At 37.6% G+C, this 22,497-nt stretch overlaps 1 protein-coding gene across 1 annotated transcript in view; it reads left to right on the forward strand.

Moving 5' to 3' along the window:
* Positions 1–354: 354 nt before the first annotated feature.
* Positions 355–22,497, forward strand: part of ephx2.L (epoxide hydrolase 2, cytoplasmic L homeolog) — a 48,857-nt gene continuing 26,714 nt past the window's right edge. The window contains 6 exon segments of the mRNA NM_001093674.1: positions 355–493; positions 8,613–8,697; positions 13,989–14,148; positions 16,607–16,797; positions 18,072–18,194; positions 20,588–20,662. Coding sequence (NP_001087143.1) covers positions 390–493; positions 8,613–8,697; positions 13,989–14,148; positions 16,607–16,797; positions 18,072–18,194; positions 20,588–20,662 — 738 coding nt within the window. The 5' untranslated portion in view covers positions 355–389.

The raw sequence follows: 22,497 nt of genomic DNA on the forward strand, positions 1-22,497 counted from the left end.
CCCCTTCTGGCAGGTCCCAACCACATTTTCGCCATTAAACTTCCCCCAACAAACAGGTCCCCCCTGACAGTGTGACATCTCCTCCTGTATTCTCACCATCAGCTCAGGGGGTTCTCCTTTACTTCCCATACCCCCATGGCACAGTGTCAATGGTTTCTTCCTTCTAAACAATTCCACCCCTCCCCCAGCCCATTCCCAGTTCTCCAGTTCGTGTGCCCAGTTATCAGCTCATATCGCCCGTTGCTCCACACAGAACGCCTCCCAAGTCCCAGCACTTCCCCTTTAACCCAGTGCGGTGCCCGCGCCTCCCCTCCCAGCGGCTCAGACTAAAGGAGTGGCTCAGGCTGTATAAGGCGCTGAGAGAGATATCTCCCACACACACTGTGCCCATGGCTGGGAAGCGCTTCGTATTGTTTGACCTAGGAGGGGTCCTGCTCACCCCTGGGCCGCAATCGGCCTTTCAACGGCTAGAAACTAGCCTACATCTCCCCAGGTAAGTTACCAAGCAACTACTGCTTTTCCCGCCACTGCCCGCCTCTTATCAACCTTCGGATCAATGACGTCACGGGGGGACGCGCCGCGAGCTACTTAGCGTCACTACGCATTTGAATCGTCTGTGAGGGAGCTCATTCTCTGCCTGTAAAACGTTTATACACAAAATAATCAACTCCTGTGTTGACCCCCATCCCAAATAAATTAACATAACATGTTGTGAGACAGTTCCTGCAGTTTTTGCTGCAACTTGCACATCCCAGTGATTTACATAACCCCCCCCCCCAGCACACCTATATTGCCAGTGGCCCTGAATGTGAGACCCTTAATTAGGGTGCGACCATTTTGGGGAAAGGGGGTGGTGCAGTAGTAGAATTAGCAAAATCTGTTTTACTAAAACAGAATTAATGCATAAAGACTTGTGAAAATATTCTATGTAATTTGCTTTATTCTATAGGAGAATTGTTTACACAATAGTAAATGGTAAAAAAAAAAAATAAGAATGTGCCAGTGTATTAAACACTTTTAGATATAGAAGGAATGTGCTTTACAAAGTTGTGTTTCTGGTTATTTTATTGAAAATATTTTATTTTATTGAAAATTTAAGGTGGCCGTAGACACACCAAAATTAACATACAAAAAAAGATCTCCGGTCCATATGTGGTGGGAGACGAGCCGATATCAGTCGGAAGACTTAGATATCAGTCGGCTCATCATTCTGCCCGGGTGGAAAATTGTGAACATCAGTACTGAATCATCAGATAATGGTAGAATTCTATTGTTTCTATATGTATATCTGACAATTCAGCTCTACAATTGTGTATTGAAACGAACAATCTTTCCTGGAAACCTCTTTTCCATGGAATATCGTAATTGTCAAGTCTTTGGCCACCTTTAGGATCTCCAATTCCCCAACCTCATATTCCTCACTCCATTTTCTTCATACATACCCATATGCTCTGTTCTTCCTTTCCATTCTTTGCCCCTTTCCCTTCATTATAACCCTTCGTTCTGCGCTTTCACCAAGTCATTCCTGTAGACACTGGTAGGCCCAGGTATCGGGAACATTGGCATTTCTGAATTTATATTTCAGTTTGCATTTTTCCTTCATGTTCTATTTGGTCATTTCATTTTTTATTGTAATTTGTCCTTTATTATTTTAGCACTTTTGACTCAGTGCTCCCCTCTTGAGCAGCTGATAAAACATAGACGAGTTGTTAGTTCTTTCATTACTGCCACAGACTTTTCCTTGACACTTCTTGTCATCAATATTTCTCTTGAACTCAGTCCAGTTCATTTAGCCGTAAATAACAGCAAAATATTCCTCACATTCTGGGATTAATTAGCAGTGTTAGGACAATCTTATGCAGAGTCTCCGGGAATTTCTTTTTCTCCAGCATGGGGGCAAATTCTCTTCAAAGTGACCTAATTAAGATTTCTTTTTGACAGTTGATCCATATCAGTTTTGTTTCTTTGACATTTTCTGAAGCCCTTCACTACACGGGGCTATAGGTCATTGTGTTATTGCTACAGTAACAAGCAATTTAAGGCACCCCACACAGCTCTGAAACTTGCCTTGGAAACAAAAATAAACATACTAACAAAATTGGATGCATATTTTTAAGGGGGTTCTGCAATTTGTTGTGACCTCATTTACAGCTCAGAGATATGGCTGCCTATAAAGTAATAACAGATATCTTTTTCATATTTAAAATTCCAAATAGGCACCTGAGGGTTTAATGACTCCTCTAGTCCCCTAAGGGAGTTATAGGGGCAGTATCACCTTTTTCATTATAAAATTACTTTTTGAATTGTAAAATGTGAGACATGGTTCATTTGAAAAATGGTACCTCCTGTCAGGAGTACAGGTATGGGACCTGTTATCCAGAATGCCTAGGGTTTTCTAGATAAGTTATCTTTCCTTAATTAGGATCTTCATAAAAATCATGTAACCATTAAATACACCAAAGAGGCTGGTTTTGTTCCAATAAGAATTATTTATATCTTAGGTGGGATCAAGTACAAGCAACTGTTTTATTATTACAGAGAAAAGGGAAATCAGTTTTAGTGTAATCTGAATTACACTATATAATTAAAGCAGACTGTATGGGATATGGCCTTCCCGTATTGTGGCGCTTTCTGGATAATGGGTTTCCAGAGAACAGATTCCATACCTATATAAGGAATTGTCATGCTGCAAAGGAAGTGTAATGCCTTGGAATTACCAGTAAAGTTTTTTAATCAATATTGCTGTAGAATATTAGGCATTTGCAGTGTCTTTATTTGTCCTCCATCATGTTTATTCTTAGACCCTTCTACCTAAAAGTACTTTGTAAATCCTGTAATTTCCAGCTTAATCTTTTCATTTTAAAAAACCCTGTATCTGAATTATAGACTCCTCTCTAAAGCAGTGTTTTGTAATGTTTGCAGATAAAATGTTGTCATGAACTCACACTATTTGTTTGAGTTCTCAGATTATATGAAATACTTGTTATGCCAGTTTGTTAACTAGCTGCATTCAGGCTATTGTCTTCATTCCTCCTGCCCTTTATCATTTCATAGTGGATTTCTGCAGTGTAAAGCATAATATAAACTGTACAAGTGGGCTTTGTCCACGGTACTCACTGAAGGACTAACAAGAGTGCAGAAAATGACATTTCTCAAGGATAGAGAACAATTTCTATTGTAATGAAATGCTATTGAACTGAAGCAAGACAGTGAGAAACGAGTACAATCTGGTAACCTGTAAGTAATTATTTAACAGAATGGATTTAGATAGCACAATAAAGAATTATAAAGAAAACAAAAGTGGATTATTCGCATGATTACATGATGTTCTTGGCAAACCCAAATTCTCCCGCTTCGTTTTTTTTTTTAATATAATATGATTTTTACAGGCTTATAATACCGTCATTTTTGTAATCATTCCCTTTGCCATATTGTAATGTTGTAGCCAACACAGACATGGCCTAACAGAGGCTTGGCTTGACATCACTAGGGCATGGTCGGTCAGTCAAAATAGGCCATACTTAATTTACATTGTATTTTTATCCCCTTTACCTGTTGAAATATTTTTCAATCAAGTTGCTTATAGGAAAAATTATCGAATTGCTATAAACGGGTTAAAATATGTTTCTTGAAAAAGTGCATATGTGTGAAATGTGTAGATAATCAGCCTACGGGGATCCTTAATAATCGACATCTTGAAGAAAGTGACAGTGGTGTGACAAAACAGGGTGAGGGACACAAGAACACAGCTTTATTTAATTTTTATCCTGGCCTGGGAATTTTATGCTTTTAAAAAAATCTAGATTTATTTTAATTTGTGTCTACTTTATAATAACTGATAGATTTTTGGTTTCCTTCTACATCTCAGGTAAATCAGCTTAAGCCTTTTCGGCAGTAAAGGTTTACATACCCTAAAGTCATAAATATAGACATATCCACCGAAGTGTAAATATATGTGAGACCTTGTTCAGATATTGCCCTTTAATTTACAATAAATTGCTTTGTTTAAACTTCTACCCACTTTGCAATAGATAGATAGATAGATAGATAGATAGATAGATAGATAGATAGATGATAGATAGATGAGCTATAGATAGATAGATAGATAGATAGATAGATAGATAGATAGATAGATGATAGATCAGTAGTAGCAACAAAAACAGGTACAGCCTCTCTCTCCAATCTCCAGCCTCTCTCCAATCAACTCCCATGTGCTTCCCCAACAATTCAACCAGCTCATTTGAATTCAATGTTTTATTGTATTCAAATGGCCCCACACATCATCAAGTTTCAGTTCTGTCCCTTGAAACATCATGGCTAACTGTCAAGAAGAAACAGAATCAAATTGAAATGTGGGATCATGTGAATGTGAATACAATGAAACTTTTTTGCACATATCCATACATGATTCTAATTGTATAGCTGTGTATATATATATAAACATGACTTACTTATAGGTTGGTTAAATAACTATAATTAAAAAAAATGTACCCAGTAAGAGTGTAAACCAATGTACCAATCCTAGAAAACCAAAATAGCTATTTATTAAACCTCAATATTTTCTGGTCGAGTTTTTAAAGGGAATATGCTAATCTTTAGGGGGGGGGAATTAGAATTTTTAGAGATTTATTATACCCCAAAGCTGCTAAAAATCTGAATCTGAAAATACTCCAGTTAAAACCTGTCAAGGTCATGTAGAAGTCAATGGCAGATGTCCCTGAAAATGTTGCTTGACATTGTGATTCGTGCCGGTTTTCGTTCGATAATCCGATAAATTCGAGTTCTTGCAGTGACAATTCGATGAAGTTGATTCGAATTGACGAACGTTTTTGTTGCCACGTTTTTTCGCTCACACTTTTTTGAGAAGAATTGTTGGTAAATGAAAGGGATTTGTATTTGGGAGTTTGGTCAAATTTTTTTTTATTAGATTGAGAAAAAGTCCAGTTTTAGTAAATAATCCCCTTCAATGTGGTGGGGTTTTTTTGTAGATTTTTTGCCTACAAAGGCAATAGGGGATACATATTGCTTACAGAGGGGGGGAACATGCTATAGAGTAAATGTAAACTTAACCTCACATTAGTGTATACATGTTATCTACTGTTAAGATATGGCAACTACATTATTTAGTATTTAGTTAGCAACGTTTCACCCAGTCATTTTCTACAAGTGTTTGTTCCACTTTTAGAAGCTGACTGTGTAAAATGCTTGTGTACTTGACCCTAAATCATGTTGGGTCGTATCTAGGAACCAATTAAACGTTTCTAATTAAATGCGATCATTCTTGTAGTGATATAAAATACAAATTATTGTAATTGATTGTAACATCTCTGTTACGTATGAATGCATCTAGTATATCATGCCAGATTATTACATTATGACATGTTCAGCATTAATAGACGTTTGATGTAACCAAACTGTGTCATATGGGTCTGAGTCCATTTTTGTCATAGGGTTTCTCTTCCTCCAGACTGGCAGAAACATATTTAAGACCTATAGTACATATACATTCACTTCCTTTATTTCTGTTTTGGATAAGCACATGATGTAAGGCTAAATTATTCCATGGAGATAGTCATTGATAAATTGGAATGCTTTCAACTTTTAGGGGGTTATTTACTAAATCCAAATATATCTCATTATTAATTAAAAAAGCTTCACCAAACTCCCATGCCTGATTTTGCCTTATTTATTACAAAAATAACTAGAATAAATTTTATTAGGAAAAACACAATAAAATTGAGTGAAAACCAGAATCGTACACTTTTTTTCCCTTGATTTTTTTCCCTTTTTGTTTTTTGCCTGAAAAACCCCGAATTTATTGGATTATCGGGCTAAACCCAGATGAAACCATGATATCCTCAAATTGGATAGGACATCTCCCATTGATTTATACATGACCCTGACAGGTCTGATATGGCGGATTTTTAGGATTCAGGCTTTTTGCAGCATCAGGGTATAATAAATCTCGAATAATTTGAGGGTTTTTTTCCACAAAAATTTGAGCTTTGCCCCAAAAAGCCTGACCAAATAAATTTGAGTTTAGTAAATAACTCCCTTAAAGTGCAGTAAAACCCCCTTTTTACATATTTCAGAGAAAAAAATGGTGTAAAATGTGGGTAAACTTAGCATTGAGGCGTGTAGTTTCACTGTATAATCATTTTTATTTTCATTACATATATAATTTACCAAAGCTGCAAATGTGTTTTATGTTATTATCATTCATGCAAAACATGATGGGGCAAATTTACCTAGGGTCGAATATCGAGGGTTAATTAACCCTCGATATTCGACTGCCGAATTGAAAAGGATTTAGCGCAATTTGTTCTATCGAACGATCGAAGGAATAATCGAATCAAACGATTCGAAGGATTTTAATCCATCGATCGAAGGATTATCCTTCGATCAGAAAATTGTTAGGAAGCCTATCGGGGACCTTCCCCATAGGCTAACATTGGCCTCGGTAGGTTTTAGGTGGCGAACTAGGGGGTCGAAGTATTTTTTAAAGAGACAGTACTTCGACTATTGAATGGTCGAATCGTTCGATTTGAAGTTGAAGGTCGAAGTAGCCCATTTGATGGTCGAAGTAGCCAAAAAAAACATTCAAAATTCAAACTAATTTTCCTCTTTTCCTTCACTTGAACTAAGTAAATGGGCCCCGATGTGTTAAATTTGGCACACATTCTCTTATATACATTTGATGTAGCTATGTAGTAGTATTCTCTTTTTGACATTGTAAGAGAAAATCTCAGTGGTAATAAGTACATATATAAGTACATATAAAAGATCATTGTTTAGAGATTGAAATGGGAAACCTCAGGGGCACCCAGGCAGACCCCAGTTTTTAGTAAGAAGGGGAAAATTAAGCAACTGTCAAGAGCAATGAGTGAAATGGCATTGACAGTTGTAGAGTAGGTGGAAAGGGCAAAAAATAATCCGACGGAAGGTTGAAAGGTTGCCCGTGGGATGAGGGTGACTGACCTGCTAATGGCTATAGCATGGAATGTGATTGCACATCGTTCTGTTATCATTTTACAGCCTGGGCTGAACTTCAACAGCAGATATCTTGTATTTCATTGTAGGGCTTATTCTCCATATAATTCTCTAAAGTCTGCACAAATGAATTACCTGAGAAGTATTGATAAATAGGCTCCTTGAAGTTATTCAGTTTAACAGAAACCTCAGTGTTTGTTATCTGTTCCATACAAAGGGGCAAACATGTTTAATCAGTCACATCTCCAGCTCACTATTTGGCAGGCTGCCACTGTAAATGTCATCAATAGCCCGTTCCAGTGTGACAGATCGTAATTCTACTGCTTGACTCACAAGGCCCAGGAATAACCGCATGCAGCACGGAGAGGCATTGAGATTTGTGTAAATGTATGTCAGAAACATTGGTGTGCAGATATAGCTTCGTATTCATGTGGATTTCATTTAAGAGAAGGGGAGATCATGTAACACAGCCAGTAGACTGAATAACTTAGACACCCTCAGGAGTAAAGGCATGGGGGAGATGGAAAAATGTCATGTTTATTGGGGGAAAAATCTGCTGGTAATGTTTATAATACTTCCTTTCCCACCCTCTTCATATGGGTTTTATACATGTGGGTTCCATTTAGATTCTCCCTTGTGATGATATAGTTCAACCCATGGTCCCTTTTCGCTCATAAAAAAAATCTTAATATGTTGTCTTGACTTTTTTTTCACATTACCCCCTCTGCAAATAAGAATTTTCCTTCATTAATTGCTGAGCATGTTTTCCATATTCCTTGTTCCCTAAGAACTTCCATTGTGTAATGTTTTTCTCATCTCACCCAAATATTGCTCATGCTTTTCTTTATTGGCATACATTTAGACATGAAAATGGCTGTTATAACTGTCCTTGCCACGTACCTTGGTCTCGCCAGTGTACAGTAATAGTCCACAACTCTTTTTCTAGTAAGGCCTCACATGACTATTGTAGCCAACATCCATATTGTAGCCTCACAAATCTGAAAGTTAACTAACAGTGTTGTGGAAGTACTGGTCCCAGAGACGTTGTTGTCTGAGCCCAATCTGTAGGCCAGTTAGGGTGAGAAGCAATGCCAGTTTGGACCTCTAGATGGTCCTTGTACACCTTGAATGTTTTTTATTTGGAGTCAACATTTATGTGATGTCTTGAATATCTTCAAACTTGGATTGAATAACTGACAGCAAACTTTTTAAATACCTGTAACTTTGGCTATGAGCTAAGGCATCCCTAACCAAATGTTTGGTCGCAGAAAGAGCCTTGAACTGAAAAATACCAAAAGCCTGGTTTGAAGATTTAGATATTGTTTATCACAATACAAGGATCCAATTGCTTGTCAAAGGTTACACAGCAATACAATTGCAGTTGATACCAGAATATAACCCCCGTTCTACACCAAATAGATCCATATTTGTACTCACTTTGTATGACTGGAAGATTATTTATTCGATAGTTGGATGGAGTTAATTTTGTGTGCCATCTTTGTACCTATATATGTGCCCAGTATGGTTTATGTCATGTTTCTCTGAATCATACGATTCATTGCAACTGAATAGTTATGATAATAAAGCCTCATACCAGCAATCTCCCTTTGTTCTTTTTACAGTGGATTTCTGCAGAATGTCTTCACTAGGAGTGGCTCAGAAGGTCCATTTGCTATGGCTGAGAGGGGGAAAATACCTTTCTCCAAGGTAAAAACAATGTGTCATATTTGATATGTTATTTGCTGTGAATAGATCATCATACAGATCTTGAAAATTCTGAATTGCGCAAAGATAGGACTTGAAGCTAAATCAACATCTAGTTGTCAGCCAATTTATGAACAAAGGGTTGTTATTGCAGTTTCAGCCTTACTTTATTTGAAAATCATTTAATCTATTATTGTTTAAGATACTATAACTGCATTGCTGCATTTGGATTGATTTTATTAAATGTATCTGAAGATTTCAAATCCCGGTTCTTTTATTTGGAATAAATATAATCCAACTTTGCCAACTATGAGATCATTGTCTACACCTAGAGGTGCACAAAATCCATAATTGGAATCATACAATCATGTCTTCATTTGTCCCTTGTCACATGATTTGAAGAGTTTTGATTTGGATCAGCTAAACATTAAGGATTCAGCATCCAAAAGTACTTGTGACTTTCAAGTCACCCTTATTAGTGGTATTGTAAGTTCTTAAAGGGATACTGTCATGGGAAAAATATTTTTTTCAAAATGAATCCGTTAATAGGGCTGCTCCAGCAGAATTCCCCTGCCCTTAAAGGGATACTGTCATGGGGAAAAAAAAAAAATTCTAAATGAAATCCATTTCTCAAAAGAGCAAACAGATTTTTTTTTATTCAATTTTGAAATTTAACATGGGGCTAGACATATTATCAATTTCCCAGCTACTCCAAGTCATGTGACTTGTGCTCTGATAAACTTCAATCACTCTTTACTGCTGTACTGCAAGTTGGAGTGATATCACCCCTCCCTTTTTCCCCCCAGCAGCCAAACAAAAGAACAATGGGAAGGTAACCAGATAACAGCCCCCTAACACAAGATAACAGCTGCCTGGTAGATCTAAGAACAGCACTTAATAGTAAAATCCCATGTCCCACTGAGACACATTCAGTTACATTGAGAAGGAAAAACAACAGCCTGCCAGAAAGCATTTCTCTCCTAAAGTGTAAGCACAAGTCACATGACCAGGGGCAGCTGGGAAATTGACAAAATGTCTAGCCCCATGTCAGATTTCAAAATTGAATATAAAAAATCTGACTTAAAAATTAACTGATGCGTTTTGAAAAAAATTTTTTTTCCCATGACAGTATCCCTTTAAGGGCAGGGACCACATTCCAAACAAAATTACAAATTTGAATATTTTCACATACGGTTTTTAGAACCCAATTTTTTCATTTATTAGTTTATTTTTTTTTTTAAATCTCAAATATTATAATTTAAAAAAAATCAACACCTCAATGGGAGGTGTATATCAACATTTAGACTATTTTATAGTTTGAGGTTTTTATAATAAGTTGTTTTTTAAAAAATTCTATTTTTAAAGATATCACTAACGCTTATTAGCAAAAACACTACAACCAAAAATGAAATTCTGCCTTAAAAAATCTCATTGTATTCCGTTTCTTACAAGTATGGGAATGAAATAACTTGTATAAAACCAAATTATAAAGATGTCTTCTGACACCACAGCTCATAGCACAATTACTTCAATAAAAGGAGAAATTATGCTTTAAAGAAAACATGTTTATTTAACGTATAGAAAAGATACTACAATAAAAACCAGTAGTTCAGCTTATAAGAAAACAATTTAACTATGAATGTTTTGTTACAGGATAGAATTAACTGGTATGACAAATCAAATAACTATTTTCTATATTTAAAAGATAACTACCGTACTAAACTGAACTGAAGCCAGAGCTTGTAGCAAAGACATTACAATAAAGAAAAGAAATTCTGCTTACCAGAAAAATGTTTACATAGTGTATATGGAACATTTTTACGTGTAGATTATGGAGATGAATGTCAAATCACATGAATCATTTCCATTTTGTTGTGCCACAAGTCTTCCAACTAAACTACAGTAATTTGATGAAGTGAAAGAAGAAAGATCATTTTCTCACGGCATTCATATAAATTTGACTGCCACAAGATAATCTGTAAAGGGAAGTATTGTAGGCCAAAAAGCAGAAATAACAGCTATTGAATATATTCCTCAAAAATGCTTGATGCCAATACAGATATTAAAAATTTTATGTTAAAAACATTTACAGGTCTTATTAAAACTTATATTTCACAAAAAAGTAGGGATCCATAAACTCATTGTAGGGCAGGATGATTTCCATTCAGGCAAAATTAGTTATATACCGGTACATAGTTAAGTTGGTTTAAAAAAAGTCAATCAAGGTCTACACCTCCAAATGGAACCCCACGCACATATTTACACACACCCACTTAAACTATATATACCAATATCTATAGTAATTGTAGATTTTAGTATTGCCTTGGATATTCTGCTTGTCCAAGAAATCATCCAAGCCCCTCTTAAAGGCATTAACAGAATCAGCATCACAACATCACCCGGCAGTGCATTCCACAACCTCACTGTCCTCACTGTGAAGAACCTCCTACTCAAATGAAAGTTCTTTTTCTCTAGTCTAAAGCGATGGCCTTTGGTCCAATGATCCATTTTATGGAAAAATAGATCTCCCGCTAGTGGTCTATATTGCCCTCTTATGTACTTAATTAGTAATTAGAAATCATTTCCCCTCGTAAGCATCTTTTCTCCAGAGAAAACAACCCCAACCTTAAATCTTCCATCCCCTTAACCAGTTTAGGTGCACTTCTCTGCACTCTCTCCAGCTCATTTATATCATTTCTCAGGGCCAAAGGCCAAAACTGTACTGCATACTTCAGGGACCTATAAAGTGGCAATATTATGTTTTCATCCCTTGAATTAATACTATTTTTTATGCGAGACCAGGCCCGGACTGGCAATCTGTGGGTTCTGGCAAATGCCAGAGGGGCTGCTATAAGGTCCCATAGAAAGTCAGTATTTAGTGGGCTGGTGGGGGCTGTTTGGGCCTCTATGTGGGCTGATTGGGCCTCTGTATACCTAAAAATGCCAGGGCCTATTTTAAATCTCAGTCCGGACCTGTGCGAGACTACTTTATTTGTTTTAGTGGCCACATAATGACACTGCCTCAATTAAGGAAAACCCCCAACAAACTCCATTTAGTTCATAAGTTGCATTTATATTATTTCTAGTGCATAACCTTTCATTTATCAACATTAACTATGAAGATTTTCATTCATCCAAGGCATGGTATATCTAGTATAGGTAAATCTAAAAACAACTGGACTTGCTGAGTAATCAATGAAGACGTTTCACTACTCATCCGAGCAGCTTCTTCAGTACAACTGACTGGTGTGGGAAATTCTCGGCATATAAACTCTTCCACTAATCCAATCACAATGGCATGTTGTAACTCTTCAAAGAGGTGACATCTGAAGAAATTCACAGAGGTGTATATTCTGAGTAGTTACTGTGATAGGATTATCCAATGTGTCATGCAACTCCTGTGAATTTCTTCTCAGCAAGTCCAGTTGTTTTTAGATTTACCTATACTAGATATTTATCAACATTGAACCTCATTTTACAGTTTACTGCCCAGTTTTCTAATTGAATATTCCTTTAAAAAGCTTTCCTACCACTGACGTCAGACTAACAGGCCTATAGTTTTGAGGCTGAGAATGGGAGTTCAACAGTTATTTAAGCAATACACTAACAAACAGGGATTTCTATCCATCGTCCCTTCAAGAACCTGCAATCTACCTGCCCTGGGGACAATAGACAAGTTCAGGAGGTTCTTACACTCACTGCCATATACACTATTTGGATCTTCTCATCATTTAGTTAAATTAATTGTGAACTGCCACCACCCCATACTCGAAGTCAGGTCAATGCTCATTTTGCTAAATGTTTGGTCAAGATCACAAATTACGTGCTAAATGATGAGCATATCTTAATAGCATGTATGGAAGTGAGCTCAAGAACCTCCTGAACTTGGCTATTGCCTTCAGGAGGTGCTGATTAGGACAACTGAAAAAGAAACCTATCTTGCCCTTCATTGAGCTTATGAAACCATGCACTCCTAATTGTGTATTTGCGAAAGACAAGTGTAGATGTTTTCAAAATATGATTATTTTGTTTTTAATCATAATGAATTTGATTAAAGTTTATTTCTCAACATTTTATTATATAATTAGAAGCTGATAGGTGGGTACGGGTGTACCTACTTAATGGCTTTTCTTTCTTTTGAGACAATTGATCCATTGTTTTCATTTATACTGCCATGTTAGTAAATTGCTTGATAGAATGTATAGACCTTTTGACAGTTGTACATCCAAACAAATATCCGCTAGCAGCGCAGGGAGACGTATCCACGGGAGACGGTAGGAATAATATCAATATCTGGCTTTATTTAAACATACATAGTGGTATAATAGTAGTGGGAGTGCCAAAAACTAACGCGTTTCGTGCCCCACACAGTGGGAACTTCTTCAGAGCACTGAAGAAGTGCCCAGTGTGTGGGGCACGAAACGCGTTAGTTTTTGGCACTCCCACTACTATTATACCACTATGTATGTTTAAATAAAGCCAGATATTGATATTATTCCTACCGTCTCCCGTGGATACGTCTCCCTGCGCTGCTAGCGGATATTTGTTTGGATGTATAGGAGTGCTCGGTTGAGTGTTGCCGGGATCCCGCGATAGCTGCGAAGGACGTGGGAGAGAGGAAGGAGTGAGGAGAGCTCCGCCATCGACTCCTCTTTTTGTTATCGGTACCTTTTGACAGTTGACCCACTCACCTACCCATCTCATTTTCTCAAGATCAGGCCGTACCCTTTTAGGGCTTTTTTTTTTTCTCATTTTTGCCAGATGTCATGAAATACTCCTAGGGCATTGGGAGAGCACTTCCCTGAATGTATCTAATACATGTAGGTTATTTCTACAGTCATACTGTATATACTCATACTCTATAGTCATATATACTTATAAATACTGTGGTGTTGGGATCCAGTTGCATCCAATTAGCCGACCTAGGGTAACTGCACTGGTGAATTGGTGGGTTAATTATAGCTCTGACCCACAGGTGTTTTCAGACAAATGTTCCCCCGCCTCACCAAAATCACTTAAAATAGGTCAAGACAGATAAACCATTTACCCTACTGTTCTTGTTCAAGTCCAAGCAGCTGCAGCTGGTATGCTATAAGATTAACATTCTTCGAATATAACCTGTTTCTTGGGTTTTCCATTCCCATGAGCGAAGTTATTTTTATTTGTTACCTTCCTGAGGAATAAATTGCTCTCGGCAGGCGAGTGAATATAGAAAGTGTCAGTGTAATGACTTCGAAATAAAACTTGGCCACGTGCAGTCAGTTGTTCATAGATTTTCCTGTGGAAATGTTCAGTTTGTTGCAGAAATGAATAAGGAATGCAGGGCCTTTGCTGAAGAATCTGGCGTTTCTCTTCCTGAATCCTTCTCCCTGGAACAAGCATTTCATGGCATGTTTGAAAACGGTGGGATCAATAAGCCGATGCTAAAAGCCGCTGTCAAACTTAGACATCATGGTAAGAAACATGTACTTATCATATGTACAAATAGGTGCATTATAAACATTATATAACTTAAAAACCCCAGCCCAGGCATCACTGTTGTTTGTTCCCAGATACCTGCAAGACTTAAAGCTTGTGGCAGATATACAACTGTGTCCTGTACCTCCCGTCTTGACATGGCAAAGATCTCCCATCCTTCCTCATTACTGTTTTCCTAACTTTATTCTTCATGTATTGCCATTACTTATGCCTTACTCTGTGTTCTCATAAGCTCTGCAAATTGCTCCTTTCCCTCGGGCACTACATAAATAAACTAATATAAACCTACATGCAGCTTGTTAAGTCTAGTCATAAAGCTGAAGACTAGAGCTGACGCCGGCCTCCTTATCTCTGGATAAAGTAAGTGTTTGGCCACAAGGCACATTACTAAAAGCAGAATGCCAGTTTCATTCTGGATCCAGAGAAGTGTTTCTGACAGTCTAACTTATGTCTTTCCACTCTAAATACATTACTGAGTTCTGCCATTTGCTCATTCCTCTTTCAAACACTAAAACGATTGCTTTATTTTTCTAAAGCTAAGGTATACTGTAGTCTTAATTCATAATGCAATTTCAATGGTCAAGCAGAGGCCACTGTTAGATAGAGAGTTTGGGGCCCACCAGAAAACTCTACAGACAGGCCCCTTGTCTTTATTTCATGTCTCTCATTCTGAGTTTCTTTTAACTGTATCCTCTTTTGTCAGAGTATTTATCAACCTCTTTATGCATTTTCAATCCCTTTACACCTTTGCTCATTCCCCTCAACTGTTTGTTTTTACTTTCTTTCCTTCTATCTTCCCTTTCTCCCTTTGCTTCTTCCCTTCCCACCTGTATTAGTCCATGAGGAGCAAATCATCCATTAGGGAATTAAAAGCATTTAATAGTAATTCATTCATATTCAAATAGATTCTTCATTTCTGCAATCTAAAAAAAAAACAATGTAGATATTATTGTTGGCTTAAGATGCAGTTGGCCCTTATGTTTTATTTGTACTGACCTATTTAGTGTTAAAACTAAATATTTAGTGTTAATAGTGTTGCTATGGCAGGGGCAGTAGAATGATACGGCAGGAAAGCTGTGGTGTTCGCAGGGAATTAAAGTGGACCTGTCACCCAGACACAAAAATCTCTATAATAAAAGTTCTTTTCAAATTAAACTTGAAATCCAATTTCTATTTTTTATTAAAGCATTCATAGCTGTTGTAAGCTCATTTAAAAATCTCAGCTGTCAATCAAATATTGTCTGCCCCTCCTCTATGCCCTTAGGCAATTACTTTCACTTTCCATTCAGCACTTCCTACATGTCACTGCTCTCCCCACATTCCCCCTTTCTCTTTACCATTTAATTGTGTAGCCAGGACATGGGGATGGACATCAGGTCCCCCATTCTGGTGCACAAACAAGATTCTGAGATGATACAAGACTTGCCTTAATAACAGTGTCCACAAAATGGCTCCTTCCTGCTTGCTATAATTATGAATTCCCAGACTGAAGGAAACAAGATTCAAATAATTTATATAGTGTAATTAAAGTTCATTTTGCTTGACTAATGTGATAAAATAGGATTTTGAATAATTTTTTTGGGCAACGGGAATTTAAGGTCAACTAACTGGGTAGAATAGAGAGACAATTAAAGAAGAAGATTATCTTGGTGGCCAGACCAACTTACTTATTTCTATATCCCCTTAATATGTCTTTGTGTTAATCTACCAGATATTGTTAGATTTGGTCATACATTACATTGATCCTTGGGCAGTCAGTCAAATGACTATACAAAACTGTAATTCCATACTGTTGCTGTTAGATGTTGAGCCATTCGTGTGCAGATGGAAATTACCTGCAAAGAGAACTTTCGGTTTAAAGGTGGCCATACATTATAAGATCCGCTCATTTGGGGACATTGCCAAACGAGTGGATCTTTTCCCCGAAATGCCACTAATGGCAGGGCTATATCGGGGGTAGGCTGAATCGGATTATGACGAGCGCAATGGGCTCCGACGGCTCTGTCGGGAGAAAAATGAAACCTTCCCAGATAGATATCATATTCAGATATCTATCGGAAAGACCCGTCGGAAGCCTCCATACACGGGCAGATTAGCTGTCAAATTGGTCTAAATGGCCGATATCGGCAGCATTATCTGCCAGTGTATGGCCACCTTTAGACAGTCTAGAACACACCGGCACAACTTTACTAGCAGGTTTAACCTTGCTCGTTTATTGCGGATGCAACGTTTCGGGGCGTGACCCCTTTCTCAAGCATGTTTTTCTTTTTTGCACCTTTAGACAGTCAACACCAGTCTGATTTCACCAGAGATTGATCTTCCTAAAGGACTACTGAAAGGACTACTTAAGGACCCAAACTAATAGTCCACACAAAATGGATGACTATACCAAATTATTGTGACATATTTTCTCCTTGTATATTTGTATCTCTAGGGTTTAAGACCTGTGTATTGACAAACAATTGGATAGATGACAGCCCTCAAAGGAGTCTTTCAGCTGAAGTCCTCTCTTCACTAAGTCGCCATTTTGACCTGGTTGTAGAGTCGTGTCGTATTGGAATGAGGAAACCAGAAACCCAAATATACGAGTATGCTCTGAAATTGCTACATGCAAAACCAAAAGAGGTTTGTTGTCACATTATTTTCACTTTATGTTTTAGCTTGTTTTGGATATTCATTGGTTGCCTGTCTGGCGTCAGGTGCATAGGTAATGGGATATAGGTACCAGCCATGCTTTGCTTCCTCTGGTGCTTCTACAAAATTAAGCCAACATGTGTTTTTACCCGATCCATCCAGAACTGAAAAATACTCAAGCACTTACCAATCAGCGGGCACCCATTAAACTACAAAGCAGTGGGTTATTTAGCACGCGTATCCCATAATCCCTGTCTAGTGCCCTAAATCGCTTACTGCATCAGTTTATGTTTGTGGTTTCCTTTGTTTACTGTGTCAAATTGATTAGTAACAACAGAACAACAGTACACTGACTCTTCAAAAGAAATTGCCACTGAATCATAAAGAAATTGGTACAGCATTGAAGTCAGTAATGTTATCAATGTACCACGCCCATAATGAATAAACATAATGTTTAAAAATCCTATTAATCCTATCAGCCTTGATCATGGCTTTCTTTACAGTTTGCAAATTACACCCTAAACAAAATTAGACATATGGTAAAAATAAGATGATGTCCACCTCATTCTAGTCTGAACCCCATTATCATTTACTGTATATGTTTGTTCTGTGTGTCTGTAACCACACATGTAGTAAACAAAACTAACCTACCTCACACCAGCCAGTGCATTCATACAACCAAACAGGTACCTATGGGCAATTAAAGCCTTAGAAAGCCCACAGGGTTAGAGCAACCTATAGCCAATAACAGCCTTTCAGTGTCCAAAGAGTTATTAGACCAACCTGTGGCCACTGAAAGCATTAAAAAGCCCACAGTGTTAGGGCAAACCTATAGCTAATTTAACATTACAACCTGTTAAAACCAACCGTTAGCCCTTTAGAGAATTAGAACCTAATGTGCTCAACCTAAAGAATACATTGACAGTTCTACACCAGCCTATAGCTTAGCAGAACAGAACAAAAGGCCTAGCTGTTTTGTCATATCCCTCCCAGGTCTATAGTGATCCACTGATGTTCCCATTGTTTCTTATTCCCTATTCACTCTGACTCCAAACTTGCTTTTTCTGATTTCACAGAGACCTGACCTCAGCTGCAAATGCCATTCTGCATACCAGCTTCATCTCATGTTATTTATAGCCAGAAAGTAGGGCATTACCGGATGATTAATTACCATTTTGGCTTTGTATTGTGCTTACATTTCATTAATAACCCTGATAATTCTAATTCTAATGATTCTTGACATATGGTAACACTGTAAATTACAGACCATTTTCCTTGATGACATTGGTGCTAATCTGAAGCCTGCCCGCGAGATGGGAATAGCCACGGTACTTGTCAAGGACACAGAAACAGCACTGAAAGAGCTCCAAGCTCTCTCCAATGTTCCGGTAATCAAGCTGCTTTATATGCACTCATTGTTTGAAATGCCAGTTTGTGATGGTGGTGGCTCATTTTTACATTGTGTTATAAAGGGTGGATTTTTTTTTAAAAGGTTTTATTTAATGCTTTAACAGTTACAACAAAACCAGGTTAGGTGAAGGAAAGAAGAATAGAGAAGGATGGGTATTTTTAAAGTGATTAATGAAACATTCCCATGTAAAACATCTAAGACCACTTGGTCCAGGACTAACGATATCCGATATTGTTCGGCTCGTTGATCAGGTTGTCCGTAAAATTTTGCTCAGGCACCTTTGAAGGCACCCGGACATCAGCCATTGTTAGTGCTAAATCGTCAGATACAGGTAGAGTTCTATTGTTTCTACTTGTATATCTGACGATGCAGCTGTAATACTTCTGTATTGAAAACTAACGTTCTTTCCTGTGACCAATGATCGTAGTTGTTACATCTATGCCCATTTTTACTTTGCTGCATGTTTGGTGGAAAAAATATATATTCTCAAAATAGGGAATGGATCTGACTGGGCTGAAGTTGCAGCCCAAAAACAATGGTTTCAACTACACCACTAAAATTTTACTTTTGAAATGCAACCCAAGTACAATTGCAAAGTAACCTAGTGAGTAAAGTTCAAAAGACACATTGGGGTTATATTTATCAAAGAGTGAAGTCTGAGATCGCCAAAGTCCACTAGAGTGAAATTCCACCACTCTATTCATTTTTATGGGATTTTTAAATGAGTATAAATTAGTGGGTGAAAGTAAAAGTTCACCCTTTGATAAATCCGCCTTTAAAAATGCCACAGAAATGAATGGGTAGAAGTGGAGGTGGAATTTCACTCTAGCGGACTGCGGTGAACTCAGACTCCACTCTTTGATAAATATACCCCAATATCTCTCCAAAATCAGCAGCTGAATATGTCCTTTGATCATTATATGACCATTTTTCATCATCATTTCTATAGAATGGAGAATCCATAATTCGAGAGCAAAATCTTTTTCTCCTGTTGTCTCAGAGGATGTCCTCATGTCACCATTACTGTCCCAATGAATTAGGCAAATATACAGTATAAATTGACACTGCATATACAGTATTTGTACATGCTGATCAAATTCCCAATAAGTCATCTGTGATCAAGCCTTTGCTTGTTGGCTAAAACACTGATTTCATTATCTATCTGACAGGCCTTCTATACAACTCTTCCAGTGCCTTTATGTATCTTATTTTATACCCAAATGTTACCTCATACTCAAGTTGTGCTCAAGCCAGGTTTCCTTTCAATAAATATCTTTTCCTGCATGTTAACATTATGGTAGCCTTTACAGCACTTATCTGGCATTGAGTGCTCTTACCAAGCTTTCATTCTACTATTATTCCATAATTCCTCTGCATTGCTGCCTTTGTTCTACATTATCTTGCTTATAAATCACAATAAATGCCACTTATTTTCTTCTTATTCTGTTTTATATATTATTTGTCTTTTTACTGCAGCATAGGCCCATTATATTTAACCCAATAAAAACAAAATAATGATTTATTATTCAGACACTGTAACTGAATCATTGAGTTACCAAGACAGTGTATTATTATTTATAGTTTTTGTTAAATAAAACAAACACTTTGCAGCAGTTTAAAGTCCCTGACTATATCAGCGCTATAAATTCTATCTAACAAGTTTTCCAGACTTTATTTCTGTCAGTCCATAATAACCTCTGAAAGGGGCAACTAGGAAAGATCCTGATATTGCAGAAAACTGCAGCAACTGCATCAACATCTTTCAACCGCTCGAGGTATATAATGAAAGAATGCAGTCTTAAATAATGAAATCAGCTATACGCAGGTCAACAGCATATTGTAGGGCTAAACACACAGCATCCCTGAGTAATATATGGCCAAGGCTTGTAAGATGTCACTTGCAAAGCTTGTAAAAACCCATCAGATGAGAACCTCTTTGACCTGGGGATGTGTTTTTTTCTTGCAACAATTCCATTTTGTGATCTGATTGTTGTCCAGGGAGCCAAAAGATTGGATCAGTCCATTTTGATCAACTTGGGTGTCTAAATCAGGCAAATATCCTCTTATATGCTGTTCTATTATCTATAGTGAGGGCCATGTCATTGGCATTAACCCTTCCCAAGCAGCTGTTTTAAGCAGTGGCAGCTTGGAGAGGCACCACCTAACAAATAACTCTTAAATGAAATGCTATGTCCACTAAATAGGTATTGGCAGTTAATTCTGTTGTAGGTTTGATACCATTTGTCATATACACAATCACGAGGGACCTATTCACTGGCTAGCTAGCATGTCAAGCTTGATGTGTTCTCCCACCAATTTATGGGCTGTAAATATCCAATGCTCATTACAGTTTTATGTTTCTTGTTTTAGTTGATTGAAAATGAAGAAGTTGCACCAATCCCTGCCAATCCTGACAAAGTTACTCATGGATTTGTAACAGTTAAGGTATGATATTATGTACTGCCATGTAACAGAGGATGTGGACTAATTAATAATAATAGACTGTTGAGATTGGTCAAATCAACTTAAAAAAATTTTCCCAATAGTTTTCTGTGAGATTCCACACCCCAGAACAGTACACTTTTTGCTGGTCTGAGATAACAAATCCTGCTCATCCAGTGATAACGATTGATTTTGATTGATATTTATTTCTATTTATTGTTTGACTTATCCAGTTGATTTGATCAGTCAGTTGGATCAGTTCGATCAAAGTTGAATTTTGTAGTATAAAAGGATCGAACTTTCCCCTTAGTGTTTTTTGCATGCTGAATGTAGGGACGGACTGGGACAGTGGGACACCAGGGAAAAAACCCGGTGGGCCCTGCAAACCAAATATGGCCTCCCCGCTGCTGTCCCTCGATCCAGACTCGATTGTGGCCACCCCTGCTGCCCACCCTCTCAATCTTGTCAAAAGTAATAAGGATGGTGCACAAGCACTGGAGAGGGCCTGGCGGTGGATGAGCTGGCTGGGGCCCTAGTGTGGTATGGGGGCCCCTGGGGTAGCAGCCCTGGTGGGCCTTGCACACTCCAGTCTGACCCTGGTTGAATGTATTGCAAATACCAAAATGTTTAATGTTTTTCAAACAAAGTTATAATTATAAAACCTAGACTTTGGGGGAAAGAAGCAAAAAAGATCATAAGAACCTTAGTGACCCCTATAATTCATTGTCCTTCCAAGCAAGGGGCAGATGAGGCTCTTTACATAAGTCCTGCTCAAGGTAGACATTGCCCATGGCGCTCCCATTCCCTGCTGAGTGCTTCTGAGAAATGTGCAGATACTTTATAAATAAGGCCCTTAGAGCCAGGCTGAAATGTGAATCCCACCCTTGTAAGAACCTGGCTTTTTTTCAGTAGAATGACCTTGATGAGGTTACACTATATTCCTAATACCCTGTATGAGGTTACACTATATTCTTAATACCCTGTATGAGGTTACACTATATTCCTAATACCCTGTATGAGGTTACACTATATTCCTAATACCCAGTTCGGGGTTACGCTATATTCCTAATACCCTGTATGAGGTTACACTATATTCTTAATACCCTGTATGAGGTTACACTATATTCCTAATACCCTGTATGAGGTTACACTATATTCCTAATACCCAGTTCGAGGTTACGCTATATTCCTAATACCCTGTATGAGGTTACACTATATTCCTAATACCCTGTATGAGGTTACACTATATTCCTAATACCCAGTTCGAGGTTACGCTATATTCCTAATACCCTGTATGAGGTTACACTATATTCTTAATACCCTGTATGAGGTTACACTATATTCTTCATACCCTGTATGAGGTTACACTAAATTCTTTATACCCTATATGAGGTTACACTATATTCCTAATACCCTGTATGAGGTTACATTATATTCTTAATACCCTGTATGAGGTTACACTATATTCCTAATACCCTGTATGAGGTTACATTATATTCTTAATACCCTGTATGAGGTTACACTATATTCCTAATACCCTGTATGAGTTTACGTTAAATTATTAATACCCTGTATGAGGTTACGTTATATTATTAATACCCTGTTGAACGGACTGATTCTCCGACAGTCTCTGCTTAGCAACTTATTAAGAAAAAAAAGGAAAAAGCCCAGAAATCCAGGGATCGTTAGTTCCACTGAGCGGCCAGAACATTGATCACAAATTCATCAGAAATCTCAATACTTTCAGAGCTCTGGGTCATACTTTAGTGTGAGGTCAAAGGTATAATAAAAACTGATGAATGTTACAAGAATAGGGTAATAAAATCACCTCGTGCCCT

The sequence above is a fragment of the Xenopus laevis genome, chromosome 5L (genome assembly GCF_017654675.1).
Source record: "Xenopus laevis strain J_2021 chromosome 5L, Xenopus_laevis_v10.1, whole genome shotgun sequence".
Classification (NCBI taxonomy): domain Eukaryota; kingdom Metazoa; phylum Chordata; class Amphibia; order Anura; family Pipidae; genus Xenopus; species Xenopus laevis.